Genomic DNA, 26,773 nt, shown 5'->3' with positions numbered 1-26,773 from the left:
TGAATCATACTCCAATACACCACATTAGTTTTCTGAGTTGTCCAGCCCATCTAGATCAAGCTGCAGCTCTCTTTTTGCTTTCTGAAAATGGGTAAGAGGCAGAGAAAAGGGAAGATGCTGGTTTAGGTCTTACAGAGGCAGAGGGATGCAACCTAGCTGGGGCGTTCTTCTGGATCCAGGAGTCTGGAAATAATTCCAGGCCATGAAGTTTGTGAGGAGTAAGACCTGTGATATCAATAATTACATTAATGAGTTATGCTAAAGCATGTTTTGCACTTTCAAAATAATGAAAAAAAATGGCTGTGATCCCCGTGTGGGACAAAACATTAGTCAGCAAATCTTCCACACTTCTATTTCATATGGAAATAAAACACTTTTTGCCTCATTAATTTGTTTGGTAAAGGTTATTGAACCCAAACCACTTGTAACAAAGTGATGTTAAAAGCCAATCATTGGTGGGCACTGCAAGCAGAACTGCTCAAGGAGGAAATCAGATAACTGGGAAATCCCAGCACCTCTGCACAGGGCAACAGAGCTGTGGGAGGTCTCAGCTCTGCAGCAGGAGGAATGCAGAACCTTAAAGATCTCTTCCAAAGCCAAACTATTCTATCATGCTTTTCAAGTTATATAGAGCTTTCATCAGGTTTGTTCTGATCTGCTGTTGTGTCGCAGCACTGGTCCAATGACAGAAACCACACCTTGCTGAGGCGACCAGGAAAAGGTGCTTGTATGAGATTAAAATCTGCAGTAATTCTTTTAAGATTACTAATAATGTTGCAACCATAATCAAACCCCGTATGGATCCATAGGGTTCAGTTCTTGCTTAAGAGCTTCTCTGAAGCCAAGCACAATAACTCTGGACATAAGTGTATGAATATACTGTCCACAATCTCCAGAACCTTTACTGACATTTGCAATTATCCCATGGCAAGAAAGATGTTAAAACCACACCTAGACATAACCTCGTTTGATCATTGTGTTCCCTTGAAAGGTAACGTGACAGGTTAGTTGCCAAAACTTAGCTCAGGTTTCTGAACTGAAAGGTGCTGTGTCCTGGCAGGCTCAAGGCAGGTAGTGTTTTGCTAGTTCCAAGAATTTAAGGCTAAATCATGTCATATAGCAGGAAGCATCAGAAACCTACAGACTCCTGAGGACCTTTATCCTCTCTGAAGATGCAGAAGGTAGATCAACACCTCAAACAGAAAATCCATGTCTACTTACAACTGGATGACCAAAATTTGTTAGAACACCTGGAAACTACGATGTTTGATCTAGGAATGCTGATCTGGCATTTTAAACCTCCCTTTGATTCATAATCCTCCACAAACAGTCATTGTACCTTTTAAGCCCATGTAACTAATTGCCAGAGTAACATCACCACGACAGAGCCAGGAGTGAGCTCAGGTCACACACAACCCACACCACAGTGCTTCCTTCCAACCCACAATGGGCAGCAGCAGAGGCTGCTGGGCAAGGCACCAAGAAACTCTCACTTGAGAAACCAGGTTTCCTCTTCCTGCTCCACAGATCTCCTGAGAGAGGCCTCTGGCAGGTAAGTTGTTCTTCAGTGTCTCTGTGTCCAGGTTTCCACCTGTGAAATGCGAACAGCACTTATCTTCTTTACAGGAGCACCTTGAGGATAAATACAGTAAAGTCTGAGCTGGTCAGGTTATAAGGGTGTTTAGATATCTAAACACCAAAATTGAGCAAAAGAAGGTGAGAGAAAAGAGAACAATCATGCTGAATTCAGCTTTGTGGAAAAAAAAAAACAAAACTTTCCATTTCTGTTTACTAATTTTAGTACGTAAGATTTGCTTTTTCTTCTTTCTTTCTGGTTTTCTTTATGTCTCAACAAAGACTACTGTGTCATGACCAGTTGTACAAATACAGCTCAGAAAGAAAGACAACATGCTCTCACTTTCAAGTTTTTCTTTTTGTAAGACTGAAAAGAGCAATATTCTATTTGCATCTCAGTCTGAGAACTAATGGTTCACTGTTATCTTTGCACCAAAACCTGGGAAGCCTTTCTGTGCAACTTGGGCAGCCTGGCAGAGGAGCATGAAATGCATCAGGACGCTTTTGTTCAAAGACCAATTTCACAGTGGCTAGATAATGGAATGAACAAGTTTTTAATTTTTAAGCTCTCTTATTTTTTGAAATTCAGATGGTGAAATTATAAATGTCAAAATTCTTTAAAGTTATAAAGCAAATGCAAATCTACAGCAATTAGAGGAAGTGCAACAGGAGTCAGTATTGTCATCTGGTTTTGGAAGTGAAAGAGACAACATATGTCGAGTGATTATCCAGTGGTTTTTCTTTTATTTCTATGAAGGGCATAGGTTTGTGTAGTCACTGGTTCTGCCACTACCTTTTAAAAGCTGTGGTTTACAGCTGAGTTTTAAGGAAACACTTCACAGTAGCACAACTTTACTCACATCAGGAGTTATAACCAATATACACAGCCACAGAAATGAGAATCTGAACAGACTGATCCCATGCAGATCAATAATCCTGCAGGACCTGTGTCACTTTGGATTATTTCCAGACATTTAGCAAGGCAGAAGCAGAGTCAGGACTTCAGTGAAGCACATGCTGTGCATATTTTCGGCCAAAATTCTAACAAAATTTTAGCTTTCTAACATGTGCACTTTCACTTCTCTTTAGAAAGAGAGTAACTGCAATAACTGTTGCTTATCTCCGCATCCTTTGAAGGAAAGTCTCCTTTGAGGCTCCTTCTCCTTATTTACCAGCAGCTACCACACAGTGCTATCCAAAACACCATGAAATATTTTCTAAGAATAGGGACCTGCATGGTACCTTAGATAGTGCTGCACTGCAGCTTCACATCAAAAAGAGATGTTTCATGAAAACACTATTAGGCATCTGCACTCTTGCTCCTTTCACCTTAAATCAATTGAGATAAATGATCTTCCTATGTCCCCCCCACATGCCTTCCATTCTTTGGTGAGGTCCAAGCTTGTGTCCTTGAAGATCATAGGCTTGGAGGAATTTTCTTACAAGGAAGAAATATTTTTTAGAACCAGCTTGCACATTTTCCCTGAATACCTATCACAAGGATTACATATTACACCCGTATCAGTATTTGCACACATCCAGCACGCACATACCATTTCTAAGTCACACCTACTTTTTTAGCTCCCAGTATAAAGCAATAAAAAATTAACTACTGACTTTTTTCCTTTTTTTTTTTGAAAGAGCTTAACTGCATATTCCAGTTTGACTGTCCATAGATCTTCCTCAAAGCATAGCAAAACTCTGTCCTCACTAACGCAAAAATTCTATTCTTTCACTCCATTTTAGCTGCAAAAGTTGTTCTTCATTACTGTAGTTTTTACCTTTATCTCTTCTCTGTCCTTTGTTTGTCTTTGATACTTGAGAGGGAAAGTTCAGTCTTTCCTCACTATGCAAACAGTTTCCATGCTACGCTAACCGCACTCTGCTATCTGGACTTCCACGAGTAGATTAAGAGACTTGAATAGCACTCACCAATCAAGGGTTTTACACCTCATGTTTGAACTTGGAGGATAGATACAAATGCCAACTAAGCTTGGACAGCTCTTCAATTGATTCCATGTGAAGGATTCAAACTGTGCAGGTTTAAATGTGCAAAACATTAGGATCTGCCCTCCATGATCTCAGCTGGCTGCAGCTGTGGCATGCACAGCCTGTGGTATGCAGGGCACAGAGAGGGTGCAGGACACAGGAGAAACCAAACCAAAGATCAGCATTTGTTTGATACATTGTAATGTTGAAATGTAGACTTTACTCTTCTCACCAATATCCACACTGTGTCTCATGGCAAAGTAGCTGTGACACTAATTAAGTATATGTGAAACTAGCCCCAATGCAACTGTGCCTTCTCATGAAATCTTAGCCTCAATTTTGTATGTCTAGCATCAGATGAGTCAGAGTAGGAAGGTAGGATTTTTGATACTTTCCAAAGACAAAATTAATAACCAGACTACTGCCATATATATATTAAGTTACTTTAATGCTGCTTAGCGTAAGTCTTCGTTATATACTTTCATCCATATACTCCAGTGTAAATGTATTTTGTACAACATGAAATATTTTTAAAAGTATATGACTCTAGATAAAATGTTCACAAAAATTTTCAATGCAATCAGAGAACTGGGGGAAAAAAAATCAGGCAGAGTACAAAATCTTAGAAAACAGATAAATGACAACATCCCATTGTAGTAACTCAGGATGACCAAGTGGTTCCATAGTCAGAAGGGTGCCACTCACTGCTGTGCCACCCACAAGAACCTGCCCCTCAGAGATCCTTGTACCTGAGTAGTTTGATAAAGTAACCTCCATGGCAGACACCCTTGCTGGCTCAAGGAGAGTGAGTAGGCCGGGGAATGAAGGAAATCCTGCCTTCCCTTACGCAACCACTGCTGGTCTCTGCAGAATAATCAGGTGCACTGGCAAGATGTAGTGAACAAGTTGTTTTACAAATGACAGGGAGCCTTTATTGTCCCAGCTTATCTTTTTGGCACTATTCACAAAAGCAAGAATTATTTACTAGCAATATGACCAAAAGCTTCACCATGTGCAAAACAACATGAGTGTCAGGGAGCAGAGCACAATGCTATAGTTTAGTTTTGCTAAATCAATTTTCTGTATATCATATTGCATGTCATCATACACCAGGATATTCAAGAGAGGCTCAATTAAATATCATTCATGTGAAAAGCAAACTCCATAGTGGGCGGACCGCTTTGCATCCCACTGCTTTCAGCAAGATGTTGCACAGGCATCTGTCCAAATAAGAACACCTTTACAACACTGCAGCTTGAGAATGCAACAAATAACACACTGCAAGAATTGAGGTCAGACATTATTCACTATTTGGTAACATTCCATTCAAATGATACTGACTCACATAATACCTAACAAATGCAGCAGTTGAAGTAGCAGGAACAAAGCTGTACTCCAACAAAGTTAAACAGTGCAAAAATTCCTGTTAAAAAAATACCATGTATATACACACACAACACAAATGCACTGTTTTGTTTTGTAGTATAAATAGATCTGATTAAGCTAAATTCCTAAAACTAATAAATGACTGATTGAAAGTCCCAGTTTTCATCTAGTACGGAACACAGTAAGCTTTAAGGCTCAGGTGACCCTAAGCAGACACAGCTTTAAGAGAGTATAAAAAGGTTTCACTGGATGTTTTTTTAAAATATTTTCTCTGTACATCAAAGCTAATAACACATATATATATATACTAAGTTGGAATTTCAAAGTCAGCTTGGGCTCTGATCATGCAAAGGGCAGCATGCAGAACACCCATGACTCTACCAGGAGCCTCAAGGCTCTACCTGTGTGGAGTGCACTGTAACGAAGCGCTTGATCCCAAGGCTTAACAAGGGGGCAGCTTTTTAGCTGCCTGGGCAGAGAACATCTTGGCTTGATTTCCATTTTCTTCCTCTTCTGGTGTAGCACTGGAGTTCTGTTGTCTGCTAATGACGTATCTCTTCATCCCTAAACTCTCTAATACCTTACAATGAGTACACAGTAAAAGTAATTATCAGAAAGGGAAGAGATGGAAACTTTTTTCCTGTTGAAAAAAATCCTGATTAGGGGTTACATGCATTTAAAGCAGATTTTAAGCAGAAAAAAAGTCCTTTAAAATTAAATTACAGTAAAACAGACAAGTAGCACTTAATTTGATCTGAAGTGGAACATGTGGGCATTAACCTCTCTTCAGCTGTTATTTAGCCTCCATCTCCTTAATGCCAGGGCTGTGCTGCAACCATAACAAATAGCTGTTGCAAAGGCAAAAATCTAGAGGAGGAGCAGAGAAAAAAACAAAAAAGAAAAAAGTGAATCATACATTGTTCTACAATTTTTTTCTATTCTAAATGAATACAGGAACACAAGTGACTCAAAAGGTACCTCCCCCAGTCAAAAAGCTTCATAAGGTAGGATAGGTTTGGGATCCTCTGAAGTCTTCTCAGGAACTTCTTTGTAATAATCCCATTTTACTACTACCTCATGTTACTACTTTTCACTAGCTTGAGCAGACATTTAGAAATAGAATTTCTGCATAAGTTATGGTAAAGTAAATATGTGTACGTACACTGTGTATTCCAGTTCTCTTATCTAGACTGATCAAACATCAATCTCAAATGTTTCCAACTGAATGCCTTTACTCCAGCAAACATCAAAGCAGAAATCCCTCTAAACAGCAGAACTCTTTTACTAGCAGAAACACAGAAACAACTGCCATCTGGCCTCCTTGACCAGATATCCAGCCATTAGAACAACTTCCCAGGCAATGCCAGGGAAGTTGCTCCTGCTCAAGAATTGAATTGGATAGATTTGAACTGAAGGTTATGCCACAATGAAAGTGAATATGTAATGCATACTCGACAGAAGATATGAGAAACTGAATTTCTGAAAAAACATTTCTCATATTGTCCAGTGATAACAATGAAATCTATCTCTTTTAATATACCAAACCAATCATCCTTTACATGCAAGTGTTAATTTGACTAATTAAAGTTTTGATTAAATGCTATACCATAGACCCATCACCAGTTAAAATGAACATATATATAGATATATTTCTAATCATGGTATATAAATGTCATCTTACAAGACAGAATGTTAGCAATCTTTTTTCTTTTTGTTGCAGCTGACAAGACTGTTTAATGAAATATTTTAAACATTCAAAATCTTTCTCTGTATGTTTTCACTTCCTAAATATACACTTCTGCAAAAAAATGCAAACTACATTTATGTCATTCACTGTTTTCCAGCTATTCTTAATTAAGATACTGAGGCCAGTTACAAAAGAATCTTCTCCTCCTCTATCTTGACAGGGATTTGAAGGGCTTGAAGAACTGAATTCTCCCTTAAAAAAATTAGTAAGGAAGCAGGGAATGGTTTCTTGGAGTGCCCAGTATTCTGTTGTCAGAAAAAATGACTGCAGTGACCATATATTCAGTGGGATCTGAACACACTAAACTAGAGCTGAAGAGTACAGTTAAGGGTAGAATTTAAGATACTTGCTTAGTATAAAGAACCTTCCTTAGCTCAGGCACAGCTGGAACACCACCTCTGTCCTTGTGCCACATGGCCACCCAGGGATCACATGTGCTTGAGTGTGTTACAGGCAGGTGGGTGATGTGAGGAACTCTGCCCCTGGGACACTGACATGCCCACTTAATCTCTTCAGGGCCTGCCTTGCCAAAGCTAAAGGCTTCACCTTTCTATTCTGCTCTTGCAGACAGAGTGTGAACCTTACACCTTCAGTTCATCTGGTTTTATCTTAAGATGAACTGAAAGTGCTTACTGTGCTAAAGTTATGGTGCACAGAGTTTTAAGGACAACGGATGACCACAGACAGTTTAGAAGCTTAATAAATATATACAGTTCCCTGGTATGAAAGTCTCTGGATAAAAAATTAAGAGCAGTGGTTTCAGTTCTGTAAGTTAAGCCTGACACATATCTATTCATCCCTGAAGAGTCCAGCCAGGATAAAAACAAAAGCCTGATATATTTTCTGATTCAGCTATGCACACCCATGTCACTAAACATATTGATTCAGTGATGATGCAACAACAGTGAGAAAAATGTATTCTGGGCTTAGGCTATCAAGAAAAGCACTCTAATAATTGCAATAAGAGACAGCAGGGCCCTGATGTAGTAAGCACATATGGGAGATTCACAAAGATCTAGTCCAAATTTTTTTATCTCCATGGCATGTTCAGGACTACTTAAATGGTATAAAAAAAGCTATTTTGAGCACAGGTGTAAATTTCCTACCTTAACCTTTGATAAAGGCTCAGTTGTTTTTTTTTTCTTCTAATAACAAAAACTGTTTTTACAAAATACCTTGTCTAAAAATTATAAGCTGTAGAGATCATATATTTAAAACACTACAGTGAAGAGTATGAACTCTACACTATACTGAAGAGTAAGTGAGGTAACCATAAGCATTAGCCTATACCAATATTTTTGCATGTTTCTGGTTAGACCCTACTTGCTGCTGTCAAAGGCAATTCTTTCTCCCACAGCTCCTCTTTCAATTCCAGATTGCTGTTAAATTCCCAAGTTGAATGGCTGGCTACAAGTGCTTGCTACAGCCTTCTGTTCCCCTGATACAAAGACACAAAACACATACCGAGGCTGCTATGCTTATGTTATATTCACGACCACTTAAAATCGTCTCTTGTATGGTGGAGTTGAATTTGCGGGGAAAGTAATGCAGAGATGTAGTTGCTGCTTGCAGTAGAAATGCTCCAAAATAAAAGACAAAAGTAGCCCCATGGAAAATAAAATCCTAAAAAAGCAAATAACAGAATCAGTCTGGGCTCCAACACATATCTAATTCTTCTCATCTCAGTACAAATGAAATCCAACACTGAAACAAGAAACGAGAACTGATAACACTAACTTGAGATAAGCAGTGTTAAATCCATCTGACAGCTTAACCTGGACATGTTTTCACAGCTTCTTGCAGTTATAAGCAACTCCCTAACATTATTAGTGATAAAGGGCAGCTCTCCCTCTCCCCAAATCTTATATTCTTTCAAATTAAGAGGCACATGCTCATCTTTATATACACGTGCTGACATTTTAGACCCCCTTAAGATTAGTAGAGTTTACAGAAATCTCCCTTCAGACAGACAAAAAAGAAGACATATACAGGCTAACATGATCACAATTCAAGCAGTACGATATAATCTTGCAGTCCCATAAGTCCCTTCTCAGCTATAATCAAAGGTTCAAAAATCTTCCCTCCATGCTTAAATTTTGTCTTCTCTAAATGCCCAGAAACAACTCAGCATTGACACAAACTGAAATGTACAATGTCCCAATACAATGAGATTGAAGAATTGAGGTATTTCCACAACTCTCTCTGACTTGGCTCTACCCAATAGTCAGCAACCTGACAGTTCTTCATGATATTGTGGAATAAAATGTCCAAGACCTTTGCAGACAGGTTCTAGGATTTACTTCAAATATGCTTCTCTCCTGGCCCTCTCCAGGCAATTCCTTCCTCTATGATGAATTCTAACTGAATGTAAGGTTTAAACACCTAACTTTCATTTCTGGGTTCCATTACTAGCACACACAAAAAAGGTCTGGTGCCTTTCCAGGCCTTAGTTCAGAGCCCAGCGTTCCAGCAGCAAGATCTAAGGCATGTTCCAGTACAGTTTAAAATGTCTGAAGTATTCTTCCAACATCTTCCATTATTCAGTCTGAAAAGCTGACATTTGCACTACATTCAGTTTTTGATCCATACAACATTTACTTTGTGCCTATACCTGTGAAGGTCTGCAAAAGCCACAGAGACAATTTTTAAAATATACGTGAGTTCTTTATGAACTTTAATTTCACTGGAGTGCAATGGACCATCAGTATGCCTAGAGTGAGAACCCAGGACACTTTGTGTGTGTCCAGCAGACAGCACTTGCCTGCACTAGAAATTACTGTGAGACATCCTTACCTGCTGCCTGCCTGAGAGCAGTGAGAATGTGCTGCTACCCTGTGCAGAGAAATGCATTTTCTTCAGAGATGTGAGATTTTCTTTCAATTGAAAGAATGTTATTTTCAAACTCATTACTTCTTCCATCTTTGATTGCTGCCAAAGCTACTTAAAGCACACCCTAGTCAGTTTTGATAAGTAATGATATAAGCTGCTACTACAGTTCCCCATTCCACTTAGATCAGGACTGACTGCATACAGAAGAGATATTTTTCAGGAGGGACTCTTTCATCTCCTTCATTCTCCTGTCTAACCCTCTTATTTCCTTCTCCTGGCAGCAATTATAGTGAAGCTCTGTAGCATCAGTAAGGTTTCACATTTACATGGTTATGGTTTCTGTGACCAAAATCCCCAAGACCTTATGAGGGAACATTTTTTTTTTGGGTTTTAGTAATTGCTATCATAGTGCCTAACTCTCCCTTGCTCCCACACTTGTATAATCATTGAAACCTCATACAAAGTGCATGCAAAAGACTATCAGAGCAGCATGACAATTTAGTTCACGTCTAATTTTGTAAATGAGTGTGTTGTGAGTCAGGCTGTAAAGGGCAGTACTTGTCATACCATCTGGTTTAATACACTGATGTACTGAGCAATGGAGCTCCATAAGGTCCATCTTTTCCAGTGTGTACCACCTTATTTTTTAAATATCTCTGTTAGTATGAGCAGATACATTTACAGCGTAAGGTATTACTAAATCCAGGACTGCATTTATAGTAACAAAAATAGTTTTAGGGTTTCCAGTAATTAATTATTTATTTGCAACAGAAGGTAAAAAAACCCCAACTTGTCACAGACACAAACTAAAGAGTTTAGTGTCAACAAGTTACATAGCATTTGGGTACCTAAAAATAGTGGTAAAGTGTCTTCTCTTATTTTTGTTGACAGGTGGAAAAGGCTGGGTTCAGCTACCAAGTTAGAGATAAAATGATTCCCTCTGCATTTATTTAAGAAGTTGAATGAGTACTGTCAGCTTTTTTTAAAGTTACAGATGCAGTTTTTATACAAGTCATGTATCCATTTCCTGATATAGAAATTTTTCCAGCAATTATTATATACAAGGAACAAAATTAGTTTTGTAACAAACTGCCAGCATCAAGTAGCCAATACGTAACACACACACACAATTGTTATAAGAAGAAATTTGTATAGCATTTTCAATCTAAGGCTGTCCTTACCCAGCAACTCTTAAATAGAGGCATGATTGTAAACTGGCAAACAGTTTCAATGAAACCCAGGACACTATTAATTTACTTTAGTTATGCTCAAGGGCTTTGTTGCATCATAATTTGTGAGGATGTTGCAGCATAAATCCCCGTAAAGGTCTCTGTGATTGTAACTGATTATTAGCCTAATTACTGCCTGCATTGTGCTGGAAAGCTGATGCTGTAAGTATGTTTATTCACTATCAAAGTGCTAAAGTTTGTTTTTTAAAAGAATCCAGTCTGTTAGCACTGATGGTTTATTGGAGCTCCAAACTCATAAGCTTTATGATTTGCTTTAAAGAACTTTTCTTTTAAGGGCCTATCCATAAATTACCTGAACAGATAAATATCCACAGTTGCTGATACTGAAGCATGCAATTCCAGCTATGATCAAGGGAAGTGTCAATAGGAAAACTAAGCTGCCCAGGAGCAAAATGAAGATGATCAGCAGTTACAGGCAGACACGCCTCAGTGGCTTAGAAGCTGCAGTCCTTTCGGAAGAATTTTTTTGGAAAATTAAAAATTCTGATCACAGTTACACCACTTCTTACTATTCACTTCCAGTAATATAAAAGAGTGTGATATAATCTCATGCTTAACTACTTGAGTACGAAAAACTCAAAGTAAAAAACAGTTAATGACAACAAAAGAGCATGTAAATTACCAGTCAATAACCTGAGGTATCCATGTGGCTGGCAAAAACTAATACAAAAAACTTCCCTTTTTTAAGAGGAAGCTATAGTCTTTGAGAACTACTGCTACAAACCACATCAAGCAATTACAGCAAGATTCAGGCTCCGTCTTCAAAACTCTCTGGCTTCTAATCTCAGCAAAGAATACTTATATCTGTAGTCTCACCAAGCTCCCTCTAAGAAAGATGAAGACATTAAGTCTCCTAATAAGATGTTAAGATATATCATAGTGCAGAGTGCAGGTTAGGATGTGTTTTACCACCTAAGGTCTAACAGCCACTAACCATTGCTCCCCTAGCTTTGAGGAACTGACCCAAATGTCACCAGTGGACTTTCTTAGGAACTGGAGGGGACCTTCTGGGTGCTGAAGTCCAGTCTGGGCTATCTCAGGCAACCACATCACACAGTATGTTCACAAATGCATCCTTTCCTTTATAATATTTGATATATCTTTCTACGTCCCATTATTCACAAGGTGTTACTACCACTTCTCTAATAGTCAGAAAGTATTTTATGATTCCCAGTGCACAATAATGCCTGGCCATTTAAACCAATTTCTTGTCATGCCTTGTAAAGTTATTCCTCTTCCTGCTGCTCATACATTTTATGTGCTCAGAGAGGACACGTGTACTCCTTCAAACAGCTTCAAAAGCTCCTTCAGCCTCCATCATAAAGCAGTTTCCTCTGCCACCTCTGTAACCCTATTCTTTCTTTTTCTAGTTTTGAATTCCTGTTCGAAAAACTCTGTCCTAAAGGAGAAAGCCAGGTGTTAAGACTTAGGATCAACACTTCTCAAAAAATAATTTTCAGTTTATAAAAGAAAGGGAATCCTCAAATAAAGAAAAAAAATCTTACCGCCTGGTTCCAGTTGACAGCAATTCTATTTGCATAACCAAAGAGGAACACAGAGAGGAAGACAATGGAGAGCAACCACGCTGTCACTGCCACAAACATTACCCATCCCTGCAGCACTGGCAGTGGAATTTGGGTAGAGGCGACCAAAATCCAGACTATTGTTCCAAACACCTGCAAGGAAAGGAATACAGAGAATAAACTGGACAACTTTCACGCAGTCCTTCCTGCCTAAGAACTGATATCACACATTACATATCATCAGATGACTCTTAGGAACCAAGAGGAAACACTTCAAAAGTACTCAGAGAGCCCAAGTCCTCCTCTCAGAAATGATAGGCACTAAGTGGTGAAAAGATAAAGCCACTCTGAAATTCCTAAAAGCTCTTAAAATAGTCTTGAAAACGGGATTTACAAACCCAGGTGACTTGTGTGCTGCTGCTGAAAATTTTACTCTTACTGTAATTTTGAGCAAAATGTAAGAAATGTGAAAACACAGTTTACATGCACCACACACACGCAAATCTCTCTCTATATACACAAATTAGCATGAAAAGGATGTACTTCTACTACTTTGGATTCAATCTCATACTGCTTTGCTTTGCAGTCCTAATCAGATGAAATACAGAAAGGAGATCAAAAGACACCCATTTTTTCAATGTATTTGTAATACCAAACTGAAAGAGGACACAAAGCAATAGAGCAAAAGACTAGAATACAGAATAAGGTGAGTTGTAAACTATGCTGTAAAGACTAGAAAATATAGAGCTTTCCAGAATCATCAGAACTTGGAGAAGAATTCAGTAATGCCAATTTTCACTTCAGCAGACTCCTCACAGCAAATGAGTGGTAGGGATGCTGTGCTAGGGACGGCCTGATGGAGAATTTACGTACTCTAAGGCTTCCCTGGTTTAATCAACTCTTGGCCTAAGGAACACTACTATTTCTTCCTGCAAATCCTGCCTCTCAATAAAAAAGGATAAATAGATGACAATTATGATTCACTCCAAGTATGTTTGTTTATTACAGGAAGACTGAACTTCTTAATCCAACCTGTTGAACAGTGTTAACTAAAATCTATTTCCAAGCACAAGTTACTTATTTTCTGTTTAAATTCTACAGACTTCCAAACCAGGAAGTCAGAGGTTACATTTTCAGATTCAGAGAGCTTTCTTTTGTATCACAGTTGGATAAGAGATACCTTTCAAAAGATGCCTGCTATAAAATTAGTTGGTTCCTCTCTGGTGTTACACTGCAGCAGCACATATGTAAAGATGCACTGCTAGTCTCAGTTCAAAGCTCCCATGGGTTTATGTATTACTGTTCAAGTTGTTCTCTAGGGTTCCTTTTTTAGCTGTGAAGAACCAAACTTTCTCTAGTTTCACAAGACTGCAGGTGCAAGTCTGTTACTTGGTGACCAGAGAGTGATGGGCAGTGAGGAAGCAAAAGGGATAGCAGAAAGTGTCTGTTAAACAAAAAACAGAGACACGTGAAACGTTTTCAGTATTTTAAATGTGCAAACTTGCAGGGTTCCTTAAAAATAAATTTAGAACTGTACTGTAGAGAGTGCTAATCTCAGCACCCACTGCTGTGCCATTTCCCTCACACTACACCCGTCCACTGCAGCTCGGCTGTCAGATGTACAATTGGTTGGCCAACCGAATTAACCTTTTGTCCCTGCTGCCTCTGGGCCTGATTTAGTGCCCGGACTTGTGTTTCGAGTTTCCACTTCTTCCTTGCTCAGGTACAATTTTACAGCTTGTGAGGTGGGATCCAGCTCACAGGCTGGGACCCAGGCAGTATTCTGCTCTGATCATAAGAAAAAAATTAAACTAATAAAGTCAGATGAGTTCTACCAAGTTTTTTCGGTTTTTATCTCCCACTATCAGTGGCACTACAGAGCGGGATATCCAACCTCAGCTCAAAGGTCCTCAGCCCTGCGTACACCAGCGAGGTCTAACACACACATGACATTGAACACACTTGTAGGAGTCTGGAGAGGACGCGTAACACGCGGGCAGACAAAGCCCGGTGTAACTCTCCGTGGTGCCCTTTTGGGTCGGGGGGAGCCGCGGCTCAAAGCCCTCGACAGCTCAAACAGCCCCGCGAAACCCATCAGCGTGCGGGGCCGCCCGCGCCGCGGCCGCGGCCCGAGGGCAGCGAACGGGGGCGGCCGGAGGCGCGGGGCCGCGGCTGGGCCGGGGCTCTGAGGCCGCGGCCCCGCACCTGCCCCGCTCACAAGATGGCAGGTGAGCAGCGCGGGCAGGCCCGCGGCCGCTCCCACCCCGGCCCCTCGCACTCACGATCTCCAGGAAGATGACGGCTCCCGAGAAGGTGCGCAGGATCTCCAGGCCGGAGGGCAGCGTGACCCGCGGAGGCGGGAAGTAGGGAGCGGGGTTGGGAGGCGGCGGCATGGACGAGGCTCCCCTGGGCAACATGTTGCTGCGGCGGCGGCGGCCGTGCCGAGCGCGGCCAGGTGGGTGAGGAGGCGGCGGCGAGGGCGGGCGCAGGTGCGGGCGGGCCGGCCCGCGCCTCCCCCTGCCCGGCCCGGCGCCGGCACCGCCCGCGGCCGCCTCGCCTCGCCCGGGGCCGGGCGCGGCCCCGCCGAGCCGGGCACCGGAGCTGGACTCGGGCCGCGTCCGGCCGCTGCCTCTCGGCTGCCCCAGAAGCGCGGCGCTCCGCATTCACGAGTCCTGAATCAGGCCAGCCGGACTCGGGGCGTGATTTGCTAATGCCGGTTTGCAAAAGGTTGTTATTTACCTCCTGGTTACGGATATTCGGGCTTGGAAATCGCGTGGTTGCACTTTTTGTGTTTTTTAAAGGAGCCTACTAGGTTATCCATTCAAAATACTGAAAACATTTCATTTGTATCTTCTTTTTGTTCAGACTGGCTCAACTGTGCACCACTGCTTAAAAGTAGTAGAAAATGTTTGTGAAAGTTCGGGGTAGAGAAAGGTACACATTCACCAGACTGCGTATAATGCATTTTTTTTTCCTTATGCTTCTTTGTATAAGCATCTTCTCCAGATGAAGGATATGCCATCCGGCAGCACTTCTCTTATTTCTCCCGTCGTGACTTGGGCTGAGATGTCCTGCCTATGGAATGGCCAGAACTGAGTTTCACCCAGTGTTTATCCTCCACACGTACAGCTGTGACTTTAGAGATTACACCTTAAGAAGGTTTCATGCAAGTGTGTGTAGCTGCTCTGGAAGTTGAACTAGCTTGGGCATGAAGATTATATTCCTTTATTAGTGGATGCATGATGTGTTTTGGATATGTTTTTGTGATGACAAGAAATGCCACATCCTGAGATGCCTGTCTTCCCCACCCCAATCCAAGCCCTAGGTGGAGAGCAGTTGGCTCAATAAAACAGGATTCTTTCTGCCGTACCATTCTGTACATAAATAGGTTTGTGGTGCTTTCAATATGCATTAATAGCTGCTTGGCTTTGAAATCATGGCTTCTAAAGGAGGAAGAAGCAAAACTTTGCATTCTTTCTTGTGTTCTGTCTTCATCCCTATGCCTCTTGTAGCTGGATGTCTCTTGAATTCTTAAGTAGGAGATGTGGGATTGAATCCCCATTAGGCTGAAGAAGGCACTAAGCCCAGCCTCGCCTCTCTTCTGAGTGCATTACCCCATCCCCTATCCAACGAGATAATATTTTATCCTCTAGACCTATTTTAAAAGTGAACCTTGTGTCCCATCCTTTTGTCTTCAGGAAAAGACTTAAGGCTCTGGAAGTGCATGCCTACAGGACCTGGTTTGGGTGTGTTTTGGAAAGGAATGGGGATCATACTTGTGCCAAGTGATTAGGTGTAGGGGGTTTCTTCTTGGTGTTGCCTTCTAGAGACCAGATGTCAAAATAATGTCACAGTCTGGCCCTAAATCTGTTAAGACTGCCCTGCACAGGGACAAGTCTGAGTGGGTGGAAAACGGGTTTGGTTTATGATTCAGAACAAAAAATGTGATTGTCCTTATCTTACACAAAGGAAGTACAAATAATACTTGGTCATAAACATTTCCAGTGTTATTATCCAGCTGCATAGTTAATCTGTGTGAACTACAGCGGTACTGGATTTTACTAATGATTACATACCATGTGCAGTCATTGTTTCTTGCTTGTAAATGCCACATCTTTTTACCTGGACATTTCTTGTAACACTTATTTTATTGTAATTTAGTTGAAATTGATTAGAATTTTTGACAAAAAAAGACCAAATTTAACTTTTACAAGTAGATCTAGATCCACTGAGTAGATTTTTTGGCTGTGCTTTTTCCTAAATCCTAATCATTTAAATTAAAGTGGCTGTTGAAATTATTTTTGCAAGGTTCAGGCAAGATGTGCTCCATTGCCATGTGGGATTGCTTTTATACTGATTCGTGTACTGTTTGAATCTTTAAAGAACTGGATTTTTAAGAGATTAATGTCAGGATTGCATTTTCAAATTTCCACACAAAAGCACATGTTTATGTTGAACTGCTTTTTAATAGCATTTTTGTGTAACTAATTGCATCTTGGCATGTTACAAGGTAAACTAATGATGCAGCTTCCAGTCCACCAAAAGTCCACAAGTAGACAGAAGTATATTGATTCACTGTGTTTAGGAAAGTCTCTATACAACCACAAGGACTAAAAACTGCTCTTAAATGGCTGTAAAAAGCTCTTTCCCCTTTGTGTTCTTATGCTTATAGCAGTCTAATGTAAAGGAGGCATTGTCACAGAACTACTAAACCAGTTGCTATCAATTTTGGATAATGAAAAATAATTGATTTAATTCCACATATAGTGATTTGCATATTATATATAAAAATTAAAACATATTTTTTGGAATGCTGTAATTCTCCTCCTGGTGACCAACAATTAGAAAAATGCAGTAAGTTATGAAAATCTGTAGTCAGCTATAATAAAAGATAAATCTGTATTTTGAAAAAAAATATACATCATACTGGATGTGAAAATTACATAGCAGTCCTATGCAGCAAGATTCAGACTACCTTTTGTGAGGTATGGCGTGATACTTCTGGAAGAGCTGAATATTAGTAAGGATACTAGAATAATAGGTGAAAAGAATATCAATTTCAGAATTCGTGGTCCTTAACACCTTATCTGAATCTGTTATCAGAAGCACTTCAGGAAGAGATGTAATCTCACGTCCTATGTTAGTGTGCACAAGGGTGGTCTGCCAAAATGGTCAAAGAGATGGAAAATCCAAACCAAATAAATGATAGTAGCCCTATTCTTTCTCCTGTGGCTCTGTTTATGCACAAGCAGATTTCTCCAAGCCAGAGTGGAGCTAAGCAAGGTTTTCCAGACAGGATCTACTTCTTTCTTCCAGTTACTTTCTTGTTCTGGAGGAAGTTGCTGCCAAAAGTCATCTGTGTTTCTTTTAGATTTGCAAAGCTGTTCTTTCTTAGGATGGAATACAAACTCTCCCAATCCTATAGTTAGTTACATATAAAAATAGAAAGGCTGGAGCTGATCATGCAAAACAAGCTTTTTGTTTATGGATGAAATAATTTAACATGCTCCTGGAAATTGCATGCAGGATTCTGATCTCATACTGGTACAAACTCTGGAGTCATTCCCCTTTAGCCAGTGAAATTAAATAGGCATAAAACTGGTTTGCACAAGATGAGTGATAAGGAAAGCCTTTAGCATCATTTGTGTAGTGTATTTACTCAGAGGTAGCAGAACTTCAGGGTCATGGTTTTACCTGTGCAAATTATGAATTAGTGTGCAAATACCACCACGTTGTTGAGGTTTCTTGGAAGGCAGTTCAAGAGTTTTAGTTTTTTTAACAAGCAGGGCCAGGCTTGTGAATGCATGCTGCCTCTTCTTGCGTCATTACTCTAAGGGAAAAACAACTGTGGAAACGTCTCACTTCATCCAGTTAAACTGAGCTTGGGATGTGTGCTGAGGAGAGGAAGTGAGGATAAATGTGCCACCTGTTTGGTCCACCAGTGCCAGGGATGTCTGGTTACCAAACCAGTCCCTGGAGCAGCTTCAAGCAGTCTCAGAGCTGCTCTCAGCAGTGTTTTCTGGCTGGCTCATAAGGCTGTGGTGGTACTTTGGACATGGCCTCTTCCTGCCGAAGTGTCTTCTGTACCCAGAGCTGTGGGATGAAAGGCATTGACCAGTCTGCTTTGGCTCTCAGGGTACCCTTTAAAGCAGGGAATCCTTTGCTGGCTGGTCAGGGGTGTTTGAGGGTCCCCTCACACAGCCACCACACAGCTGGAGGCTGGCGTGGAGCCAGGGACCCTCCTGGAGTAAACTGGTGTTGGGGAGGTCAGGCTGAGGTTCCTCACCTGTTCTCATAACACTGTCTCCATGTTCCCAAGCTTACCAGCCCTTCATCTTTGACTTGGTGGCACTGTGTTCTCTAGCAATGCAGTATAAGGTGCCAAGGGCTAATTTTTGTTTTATCTACTTTGAGAAATTCCTTTTGAAAATGTGAGGGTGCAGCAAATGTAAAAATGCAGAATCTCATCGTAGCATAGAGGAAGATCCTGACCTGAGATGGTGCAGGAGGCAAGGTGGGTAGAGAGGGACGTGGCAGAACAAAGCCAGGTTGCCTAGCGAGAAAATGTCTCAAGAAGTCAGTGCTCTGCTCTTGGCACAGGTGAGCCAGCAGGAAAAACGGTTTGCATGGATTGTCCTCAGAAGAGAGTGTGAAAGTCTCAGAGGTACAAACTGGGAGCATGATATTGTTGTAGATAAGGGAGTGAGTAAATAGCACTGGTTGTTTATGACGGAATCGCCCAGGGAAGACAGTGGATAGACTGCACAGCAGCAATACTTTTTTTTCCCTGTTTCCTTCCAGCTTCATGGTATAAAAGAGGAGCAGTTCAGCTGGTTGCAGAGGGGCTGAAGGAGCATGTGCCAAGTGCTGCCATTGCAGGGTGCAGCACAGACCCGTGCCATTGGTACTGCTGGTAGCACGGGCCTCCTCTCACTCTGTCAGCACTCAAGACATGATGTAGTAACCTTTGCTCATAACGTGTTGGCCTCTGATCTTATCTCTCATTGGGCAGCAGTAGGTATCCATTGTTTTCATGAACTATCAGTGCTTTCAGGAAGTCACTTTTTTCCTCAGTTGCAGTTTGTTTGCCTTTTGGGGATGTTTGTTTTATTGAGCAAAATCCTGGCTAAAAATCCAATAGAAGGCAAAGGATAATTAGGCAAAAGACAATGGTGGCTTTATTTTGTGATGACTAAATTCAGGAAGGAGAAGCTTGGAGACATTAAAATATGATTGTATAAAAAATCACTGTAATGGTTTGAGATGGCATAAAAATGCTGCTGCAAAAGGAATGAGTTTATAGATTTCAAAGCACTCTGAGTTTATTTATTTGTAATAAAAAGGATTTATCAGTGTTACAATGTATACACATAATTAGGACTTACCTGATGACTGTTAGCAGGATGGTGAAGAGCTCTTTGTATGCAAGTATAGGCATCATAAGGGAATCATAAGTAACTTCTATATTTTTAGTTAGTTTCAGTTTACTTAAAACAGCAGGGTCTTATTCTAAAGACATGTGTTGTTACTTACAATAACTACTGGAGTTATCAGGCTGAGTGGGAGCTCTTCAGCTACGAATCACTGGCAGACCTGTAATCCTTTTACTCACTATGCATCATTTCAAAACTGTTTCCAAGCATCCAAGTGCCTCTGGTGTTCACAAAATTAATTAATTTCAGTACTAACAGAACATTTTAAAAATAAACACAAAACTTATGAGTCAGATACACTGCCACATTCTAGCTTCTTTATGGAATGTACAGTACATGGACATTTTTACTCTTTTAAATGAAAGATGGAAATTGGGATTTTTCTTTTAGATAAGAAATGCTGATGCAGCTTCTAGAAACCTTCAGGTGGCCTGAGCCATGCTTCTGCATCTTTAGACACTCTGTTGCTGTTCCCATATTAATTAAAGGGAAAAAAGAATTGATCACAGTTGTTTGTACTGAAAGAATATTGATTTAATTATAAAATTGAAAATGTTCATAAAGAGTTGTTTTATTGTTCTTATGTATGGATGATTTTAGGGATATTGGTACCTGCAGTGTAATTTTCTGGAGTGAAATTTACAACGTTTTATATCCTGGAGGACACTCCAAGGGTCTCAATTGACATGAATGATTCATGATATATCAGCATTGGTTTCTCTTGTTTTTGTTTTTTTTTTTCCTTTACTTTGAGTTAGCACAAATAAATGCTCTCTAACCTTGAACTTTTTGAGTTTGCCTGTCCTTTGCAATGATAAACTCTCGTAGGACAGTCAGGTATTTTCAGGAGCTGGATGCCCCTTATAGAGCATGAACCTTCTTTTTAATGCTTGATTTTCTTATGTCAGATTGAGAAATGCTGCCTGCTTAAGTGCTCAGATCCTCCAAAAGCCAGTCCTGATAGTGATGGCAAGTTCCACACAGTAACTCTTTCTGAGCCATCAAGTCCTGAAGCTACATCAGAAACATAACACATAACATAAAACACATCATTAATATAACACATGAGAACAATATCTTTATTTCAGGGAATTACAGTGAATATATTTATGCAGGCCTATCTCAGCTATTTAGTTCCTATTGAACCTCACCTCAGACTCTTTCACAATGTTTTTGTAAGTATAAGTATTTGATCAAGTAGGTTTTGATTCACAGGAAAGCAAACAGGTTTGAGGTTTTTTTTTTCCTTTTCTTTCTTTCATAAATCCTAAACCAGTTAAACTGCATTCCTGTTGGCCTGACGTCCTTCATGAAGAAATAAGTGTTACACGCAGTATGTATGCAATTTCTGGATAGAAAACAACCTGTGGTTCTGCTGGCAGGTTTAGCTTACGCATCGTCAAGGAAGGTGAGGTGGTTTGTGCTATCCTCATGTTGAGTCAAATTCTGCTAAGATGTGGTTTAGACTATGAAAAATAAGTTTAAAACTATCTCACTTTCCCTCCACAATTTTTAACATGTCAACCACATTTATATTATATTTCATTCACAGTTGCTGATGATTTCTTGTATTCATTAGTGTCTGGCTTTGTGCTTTGTTTCCTGACGTATTCCAGGATGGACATGCTTGTGCACATGCTTTTCCTATGTAGAGAGTGTTTTCATCCACGACCATGAATAACTCCTGTGGACTTGCACATTGTTCTCAGATGTGCTGGATGAGGGGAGAGAAGGGGACAGTGAGTTGGCTACCAGGTAAGTTTTGTAATTTATTTACAAGGCAGTAATTAAAGAATAAAACCAAACAAATGTTAAGTTGACCACCTACACCTTTGAACAAAATTATTTTTCTACCCTGGAATTTGATTTGGAATGGGACCTTATGTTCCCATATCCTTCAGAGTGTTTACAGTCTGTAGCAGTGCATTTCAAATACTTGAATAGCCTTGCCTTTTGCTGCCTACTCATAGTTTTGTGGAGCTATTTAAGTAGCTTAAATTTTAATCCACAGGTATTTGGAAGAAGGATAAATCAGTGGTCAAAAAACACAGCTCATTAATTTTACATAATAGCAAAAGAATAAATAGGTCAGTATTCTGTGCATTACTTTACTAATAGGATAGTATAATTGCTGTGTAGTTAGTGTTTATGGGGTATTTGGAGATATAATTTGTTGTACAGGACTAATGTGTTCATACATCTCTACATTTAGCTATACTCAAAAAGAAATGCTTAACCTCACATGAAGTCTTTTTGGATTTCTGGTGCACAGTGAAAGAAACCAGGCTGGGATTCAGCTGATCAAGTGCCTATGTGTAGCTCCAGTCACCTGGCTAGACCCTCCACTACAAACAAGAAAGCAATAGCATCATTTGATGAACAATTTGTTTTGTATTTCAGTAGGTATCTGGATATAGATCATAGGAATCACTTGTGTCTGCTTTGTCCTTGGTTTTGCAAAAAATGTATTTCTGCTTCTTCAGGTCCTGAGAAAATTCTCTCTCTCCCACAAACATGGACTTGCAGAAAGCTCTGGTATTCCTGAGCTATTGAATTGAAATTTCTTGTTGGACCTACTGACAACATTTTAGATTTTCTCTGACAAACTTTAAAGCGTTTTCAAGACCTCAAAATTAGCTCACAGTGGGAAATAAATCCATCAGCTCACATGGTAAGGATCTGCCAGCTCTCTATTCACATTTTTCTGCAATGTTTTACTTAATCTTCTACTGACTGACTGATCATCATTGTGACTCCTTCCACCCTCTACCTAGCAGAGTGTTCCATGCACTCTGTGAATGTTGTGGGAAACTGATGTAAAGTCTTCTATTGTATGAAGTTGGGAAAATTAGCATCTCTTGCTAGACAATTTACTGTGGAGAAGTTAACAAGACAGCAAAAGTTGCAGCATCTAGGAAGAGAAAAAAAACAAACAGGGGACTCATCACTGAAATCTGCTTTCAAAAAGATATTACTTTTTAGAACTCTTTAGGTTTGAACTATGTCCACATCAATAAAACCAAAGTAATGATAGACATCCAGCTACTTTTAAAAAGTTGTGTTTGTTTTGCAAAACACATAACTAAAGAAAAATGTGACAAAAAAGAGGACATGTAATGAAATTGCATCATTTGAGGTTATGGCTCTGCAGATACATCCATGATGTACTGCCTCATACCAATGAGAAGCTACAGTTCCTTGACTCCCCCAGCATGTGCAGGTCTGCACTTGATTAAGCCCAGGACCTCGGTGGGATTTAAGCACAGCTACGGCACTGAGGATGCTGGGGTACAGCACTAAGGGCCTTAGGGCCTCAGAACTCAAAATGCCCACGTTCACACACACTGCCCAGGCACAGACAGCTCTGTGTGGTCAGCCACTGTGCTTCAGCAGGCTGCTGCTGCTGTCTGCAGAATGGAGTGGTGTGAGTTCCTGGTCCCACCCATCTAAAAATCAATTGAAACTTTTCCTGCCTATGTTGAAAGATCTGCATGGAGCAACCTTTCCTGGCCAGGAGTGGGTGGGGCCCCAGAGGTTTAGCTGGGCGCCCTGCATGCAGCAGGTAGGCAGAAATTCTTTTACAATTTGCAGTTCTCCCTTGCCACAAAATCATAAAAGAAACACAGATTAAGCTACTACTTTGACCTTGCTCATTCTTTTTTCCCCCATATTGAGGATTTTATGTGTGACTTTAACAAATAGGAAGGAGGAAAAAAAAAGAAATAGCAATTTATGGCTTCTGTACCCATGAAAACCTATTAAATCAATCTAGAGCAATGCTTTCCAAATAACCATGTTAATCCTTCTCTCTATGACACATTTACTATTTTTGTCATCATACATGGTGTCAAATTGCATCTCAATAACCATTTCAGCCAGCTGAACTAAAATTGCAATGTACTTTTTAAGACTGTATGTAAAACTACATAGAGATGTCTATATATTCTCGTGGCTGTGGTCAAGAATGTGGCAATCTATTACACTAGATGCTTTTAAAAAACAAAAACCAAAAACCAAAAGTTATTAAAAGCAGTGAAAGAAGTAGAAGAAAGAAATGGATCAGCTGAATGCCCACGTGAGACTGTTTGAAATGCTTGAGGAAAATGTATTCTAATGGGATATATTGATTCTGTGATCATTTTTATTAGTGTTAGTTTCTAAAACATTACATTTACCGTAGATATCTGTGCCTTATATACGTTATGAGCCTTGGGAGAAAAGGATGATAATGCTTGTACTGAGTGACATTCCTCAGAATACCATGTATCCATGGTATATATAATACCAATGTACCATCAGAAGATGATACATTCCTGGTTGTCCAAGAGTAGGAAGCATGCTGAAGTATTCTTGCTGTCTTAGGCAGCGTTCTTGTTTTCACTGCACATCTACAAGTAGCTTTGTCAGGAGGTTGGTGTGGCTGGACAGGGAGCTTGGTGGAGCTCCAATATGAAGAGGTGGTATAGAGGAGATGGAAGCAGGGACAGGATACAGTGGAATAATTTAGAAATATTACCTGAGTTTGTAGGAGTAGCCTTGGCAGATACAAAGCCTAAATGCAGTTGAGACTTACATGGGAAGCACAACAAGAGCTTCCAATGCTTTGTTAGTGCAAAAAGGCTGAGGAAGGAATATGTGAAACCATTGCTGAATGGAGGAGGTGATGTAGTGACAGCAGACACTGATAAAATGGAGGCATTCTAAGGTTTATTTGCTATCTCTATCCCATGCATCTGTGCTTAGGGAAAGGGTCCAAAGAGAACTACCAGCAGTGGATGAATGTTTAGTTGGGGGTTACTTGAGAGAGTTTGACCAGAAAACACCATGGGAGCAGACAGACTGCATCCAAGGTGTCAAAAAAACCAAGATTAGATGTCTCTGCAGGGCCACTCTATCACATCAGAAGGGTTATGGAGATAATGGAAGGTTCCTTAATAACTGGTAATAGGTAAATATTAGACCATTTCTTCAGGAAGGCCAAAGACAATCTGCGGAGCTATAAACTGATCAGCATTGCTTTGGTCCCTGTGAAACTTCAAGGATTGGATCTTCTTGGAGCACATTTCTGGGCATATGAAGGAGAAGGTGATTGGAAATGTAAATCACTTCTAACTGCCTGATTGTATTTATCATTCTATGACTGGATTTGTGGATGAGGGGAGAGAAGTGGTATCATCTATCTCAAATTTAGCAAGGCTTTTGACATTGTCTCCAAGAACATTCTTGTACCCCAGTTGGATGTTATGGTCTGTATGGCTAAAAATTCATTGAATTGGTTTGGAGGAGAATGGTTAAATGCATTGTTCTCTACCCAGACAACATTTTCCTGTTTACCTAGTAGAGTGCCACAGGGATCTAGAGACTGGAACAGTCCTGTTTAGCATCTTTACCAGGTCCTTCAAGGAGGTAATAAAATCCACTTTCCTCAGAGCTGCAGATGATACCAAATTGGAAGGAACAGTGAATATGGTGTGGGCAGTGCCTACCATACAGTGCTACCTAGGCAGGCTGGAGGAATGGGCCAAGAGGAACCTTATGAAATTCAGCAAGGATAAATGCAAAGTTCCCATCTCCTGGGAATGCTGAGCCCTTTCACCAGTACATGCTGGGGGTGACTGGCTTTCCTGCAAGAGCTCTGGAGAGTCCTGGCACAGGACAGCACACAGCCTGTGCATCTGGAGTGTGCTCTGGCAGCAAAGAAGGTAATGGCATCCTGACTGTGCTGGAGAGAGCACAGCCAGGAGCTTGTGGGAAGGGATTATGCTCCTGCTCAGCACCTGTCAGACCACATCTAGGCACTGTGTTCTTTTGAGCCCCTCCAGGAGAGGCAGTGAGAAATTGGAGCCAAGTTTAGCTGAGACTCCCCAGAATGGCTGGAGTCAGAGCCACGTGAGGAAGAGATAAAGAAACTGGATTTATGCAGCCTGGAGAAGAGGTGGCTTCAGGTGAACCTGATAGCAGCCTGATAGCAACTGTGAGGGTGTCTTCAAGAAGACAAAGCCAGGCTCTTCTCAGTGGTAAGTTAAGTGGTGGGAGGACAATAAACAGCAAGCATAAATTGAAACAAGAACATTCGACCTGGGAATAATGGAAAGAAAAACATGTGAAAAAGTAATGCTGGGGTTGGGTAAAATGGTTTAGGTGTCACACATTAACAGACCATAAATCGTGAATAGTCAGGCACCATTTCCTATGTTCCTGGCTCCATCCACCTCATGTATAAAAGACACTTTACCCACCACAGTGAATTTCCATTGGCTAGCAGTGGAAACCTTTGATGTAGGCCAAATTCTTAATTATAGCAAGTATTTTTTTTCCTGCAAAACGTGGCTTTAATATTTCAGTTAGTTCAGGCTCAAGCCTGTGTCCACAAGGCATGGGCAGGCACCTGCCTGCCAGGTTTCCTCTGTGGTATGGGCTTTTTTATTTGGCCTGGCCTATGAGTTCAGCTTCTTGGCAGAATTTATTAACTGGGACTAGTGCTGCAGGAATGAGCTGCACAAGCACCTGCTGACTGGCTGGAACATTGGCATCTCCTGTGTTCCTCTGCTGTCCCTCTTCTCTAGTTAGCAAAGGAACTGCCATCCCAAATCTGCTTGTTTCAGCTGATGTAGCTCTGCCCAATGTTCCAATAATACATAGTGGGTAAAAGGGTTGGTTTTGCTTATTTTTTCTATTTAAGAAAGGATGAAGCTGGTGTGGTAGTAGAGGATGAGGATGGAAGAACTGAGCAGTCCCAGCCTTTCCATTGTAGAAATCCAGCGCAGGTTCCTCACTGAACTTCATCACTCAGCCATGGAGCCAGAGGCTGTGACAGTCATTCCTTCGTGTACATGGAGCATGGGCCAGGATTACTCATAACTCATAGTCACCTAAAAAACCCTTAAAGTTTCAATTTAGACATGTATTTCCTGATTTTGAATGACTTGGAGAGCAGCTGGTCTAATCTACAGCAGAGCTTGATCCTGCAGCAAAGCATTGCTCCACTTTCACTTTCTCCCAGCTCTGAGTTTTCTCCTAAAGAACAGGAATATGGTCTAT

General features: G+C 40.6%; 1 protein-coding gene across 1 annotated transcript; it reads right to left on the bottom strand.

The window, feature by feature from the left end:
* Positions 1 to 362: 362 nt before the first annotated feature.
* Positions 363 to 15,296, bottom strand: MAL2 (mal, T cell differentiation protein 2). Its single transcript, XM_038129413.1, has 4 exons — positions 14,582 to 15,296; positions 12,282 to 12,452; positions 8,162 to 8,320; positions 363 to 5,817 (listed from the first exon to the last, which is right to left on the bottom strand). Exons 1-4 carry the CDS (start codon positions 14,960 to 14,962, stop codon positions 5,737 to 5,739), a joined length of 792 nt encoding a protein of 263 aa, XP_037985341.1. The 5' UTR covers positions 14,963 to 15,296; the 3' UTR covers positions 363 to 5,736.
* Between the last annotated feature and the right edge of the window lie 11,477 nt (positions 15,297 to 26,773).

Source organism: Motacilla alba, chromosome 2 (assembly GCF_015832195.1).
Source record: "Motacilla alba alba isolate MOTALB_02 chromosome 2, Motacilla_alba_V1.0_pri, whole genome shotgun sequence".
NCBI lineage: Eukaryota > Metazoa > Chordata > Aves > Passeriformes > Motacillidae > Motacilla > Motacilla alba.
Note: the sequence above shows the minus strand (reverse complement) of the source record. Positions and strands in the feature narration are given on the sequence as shown.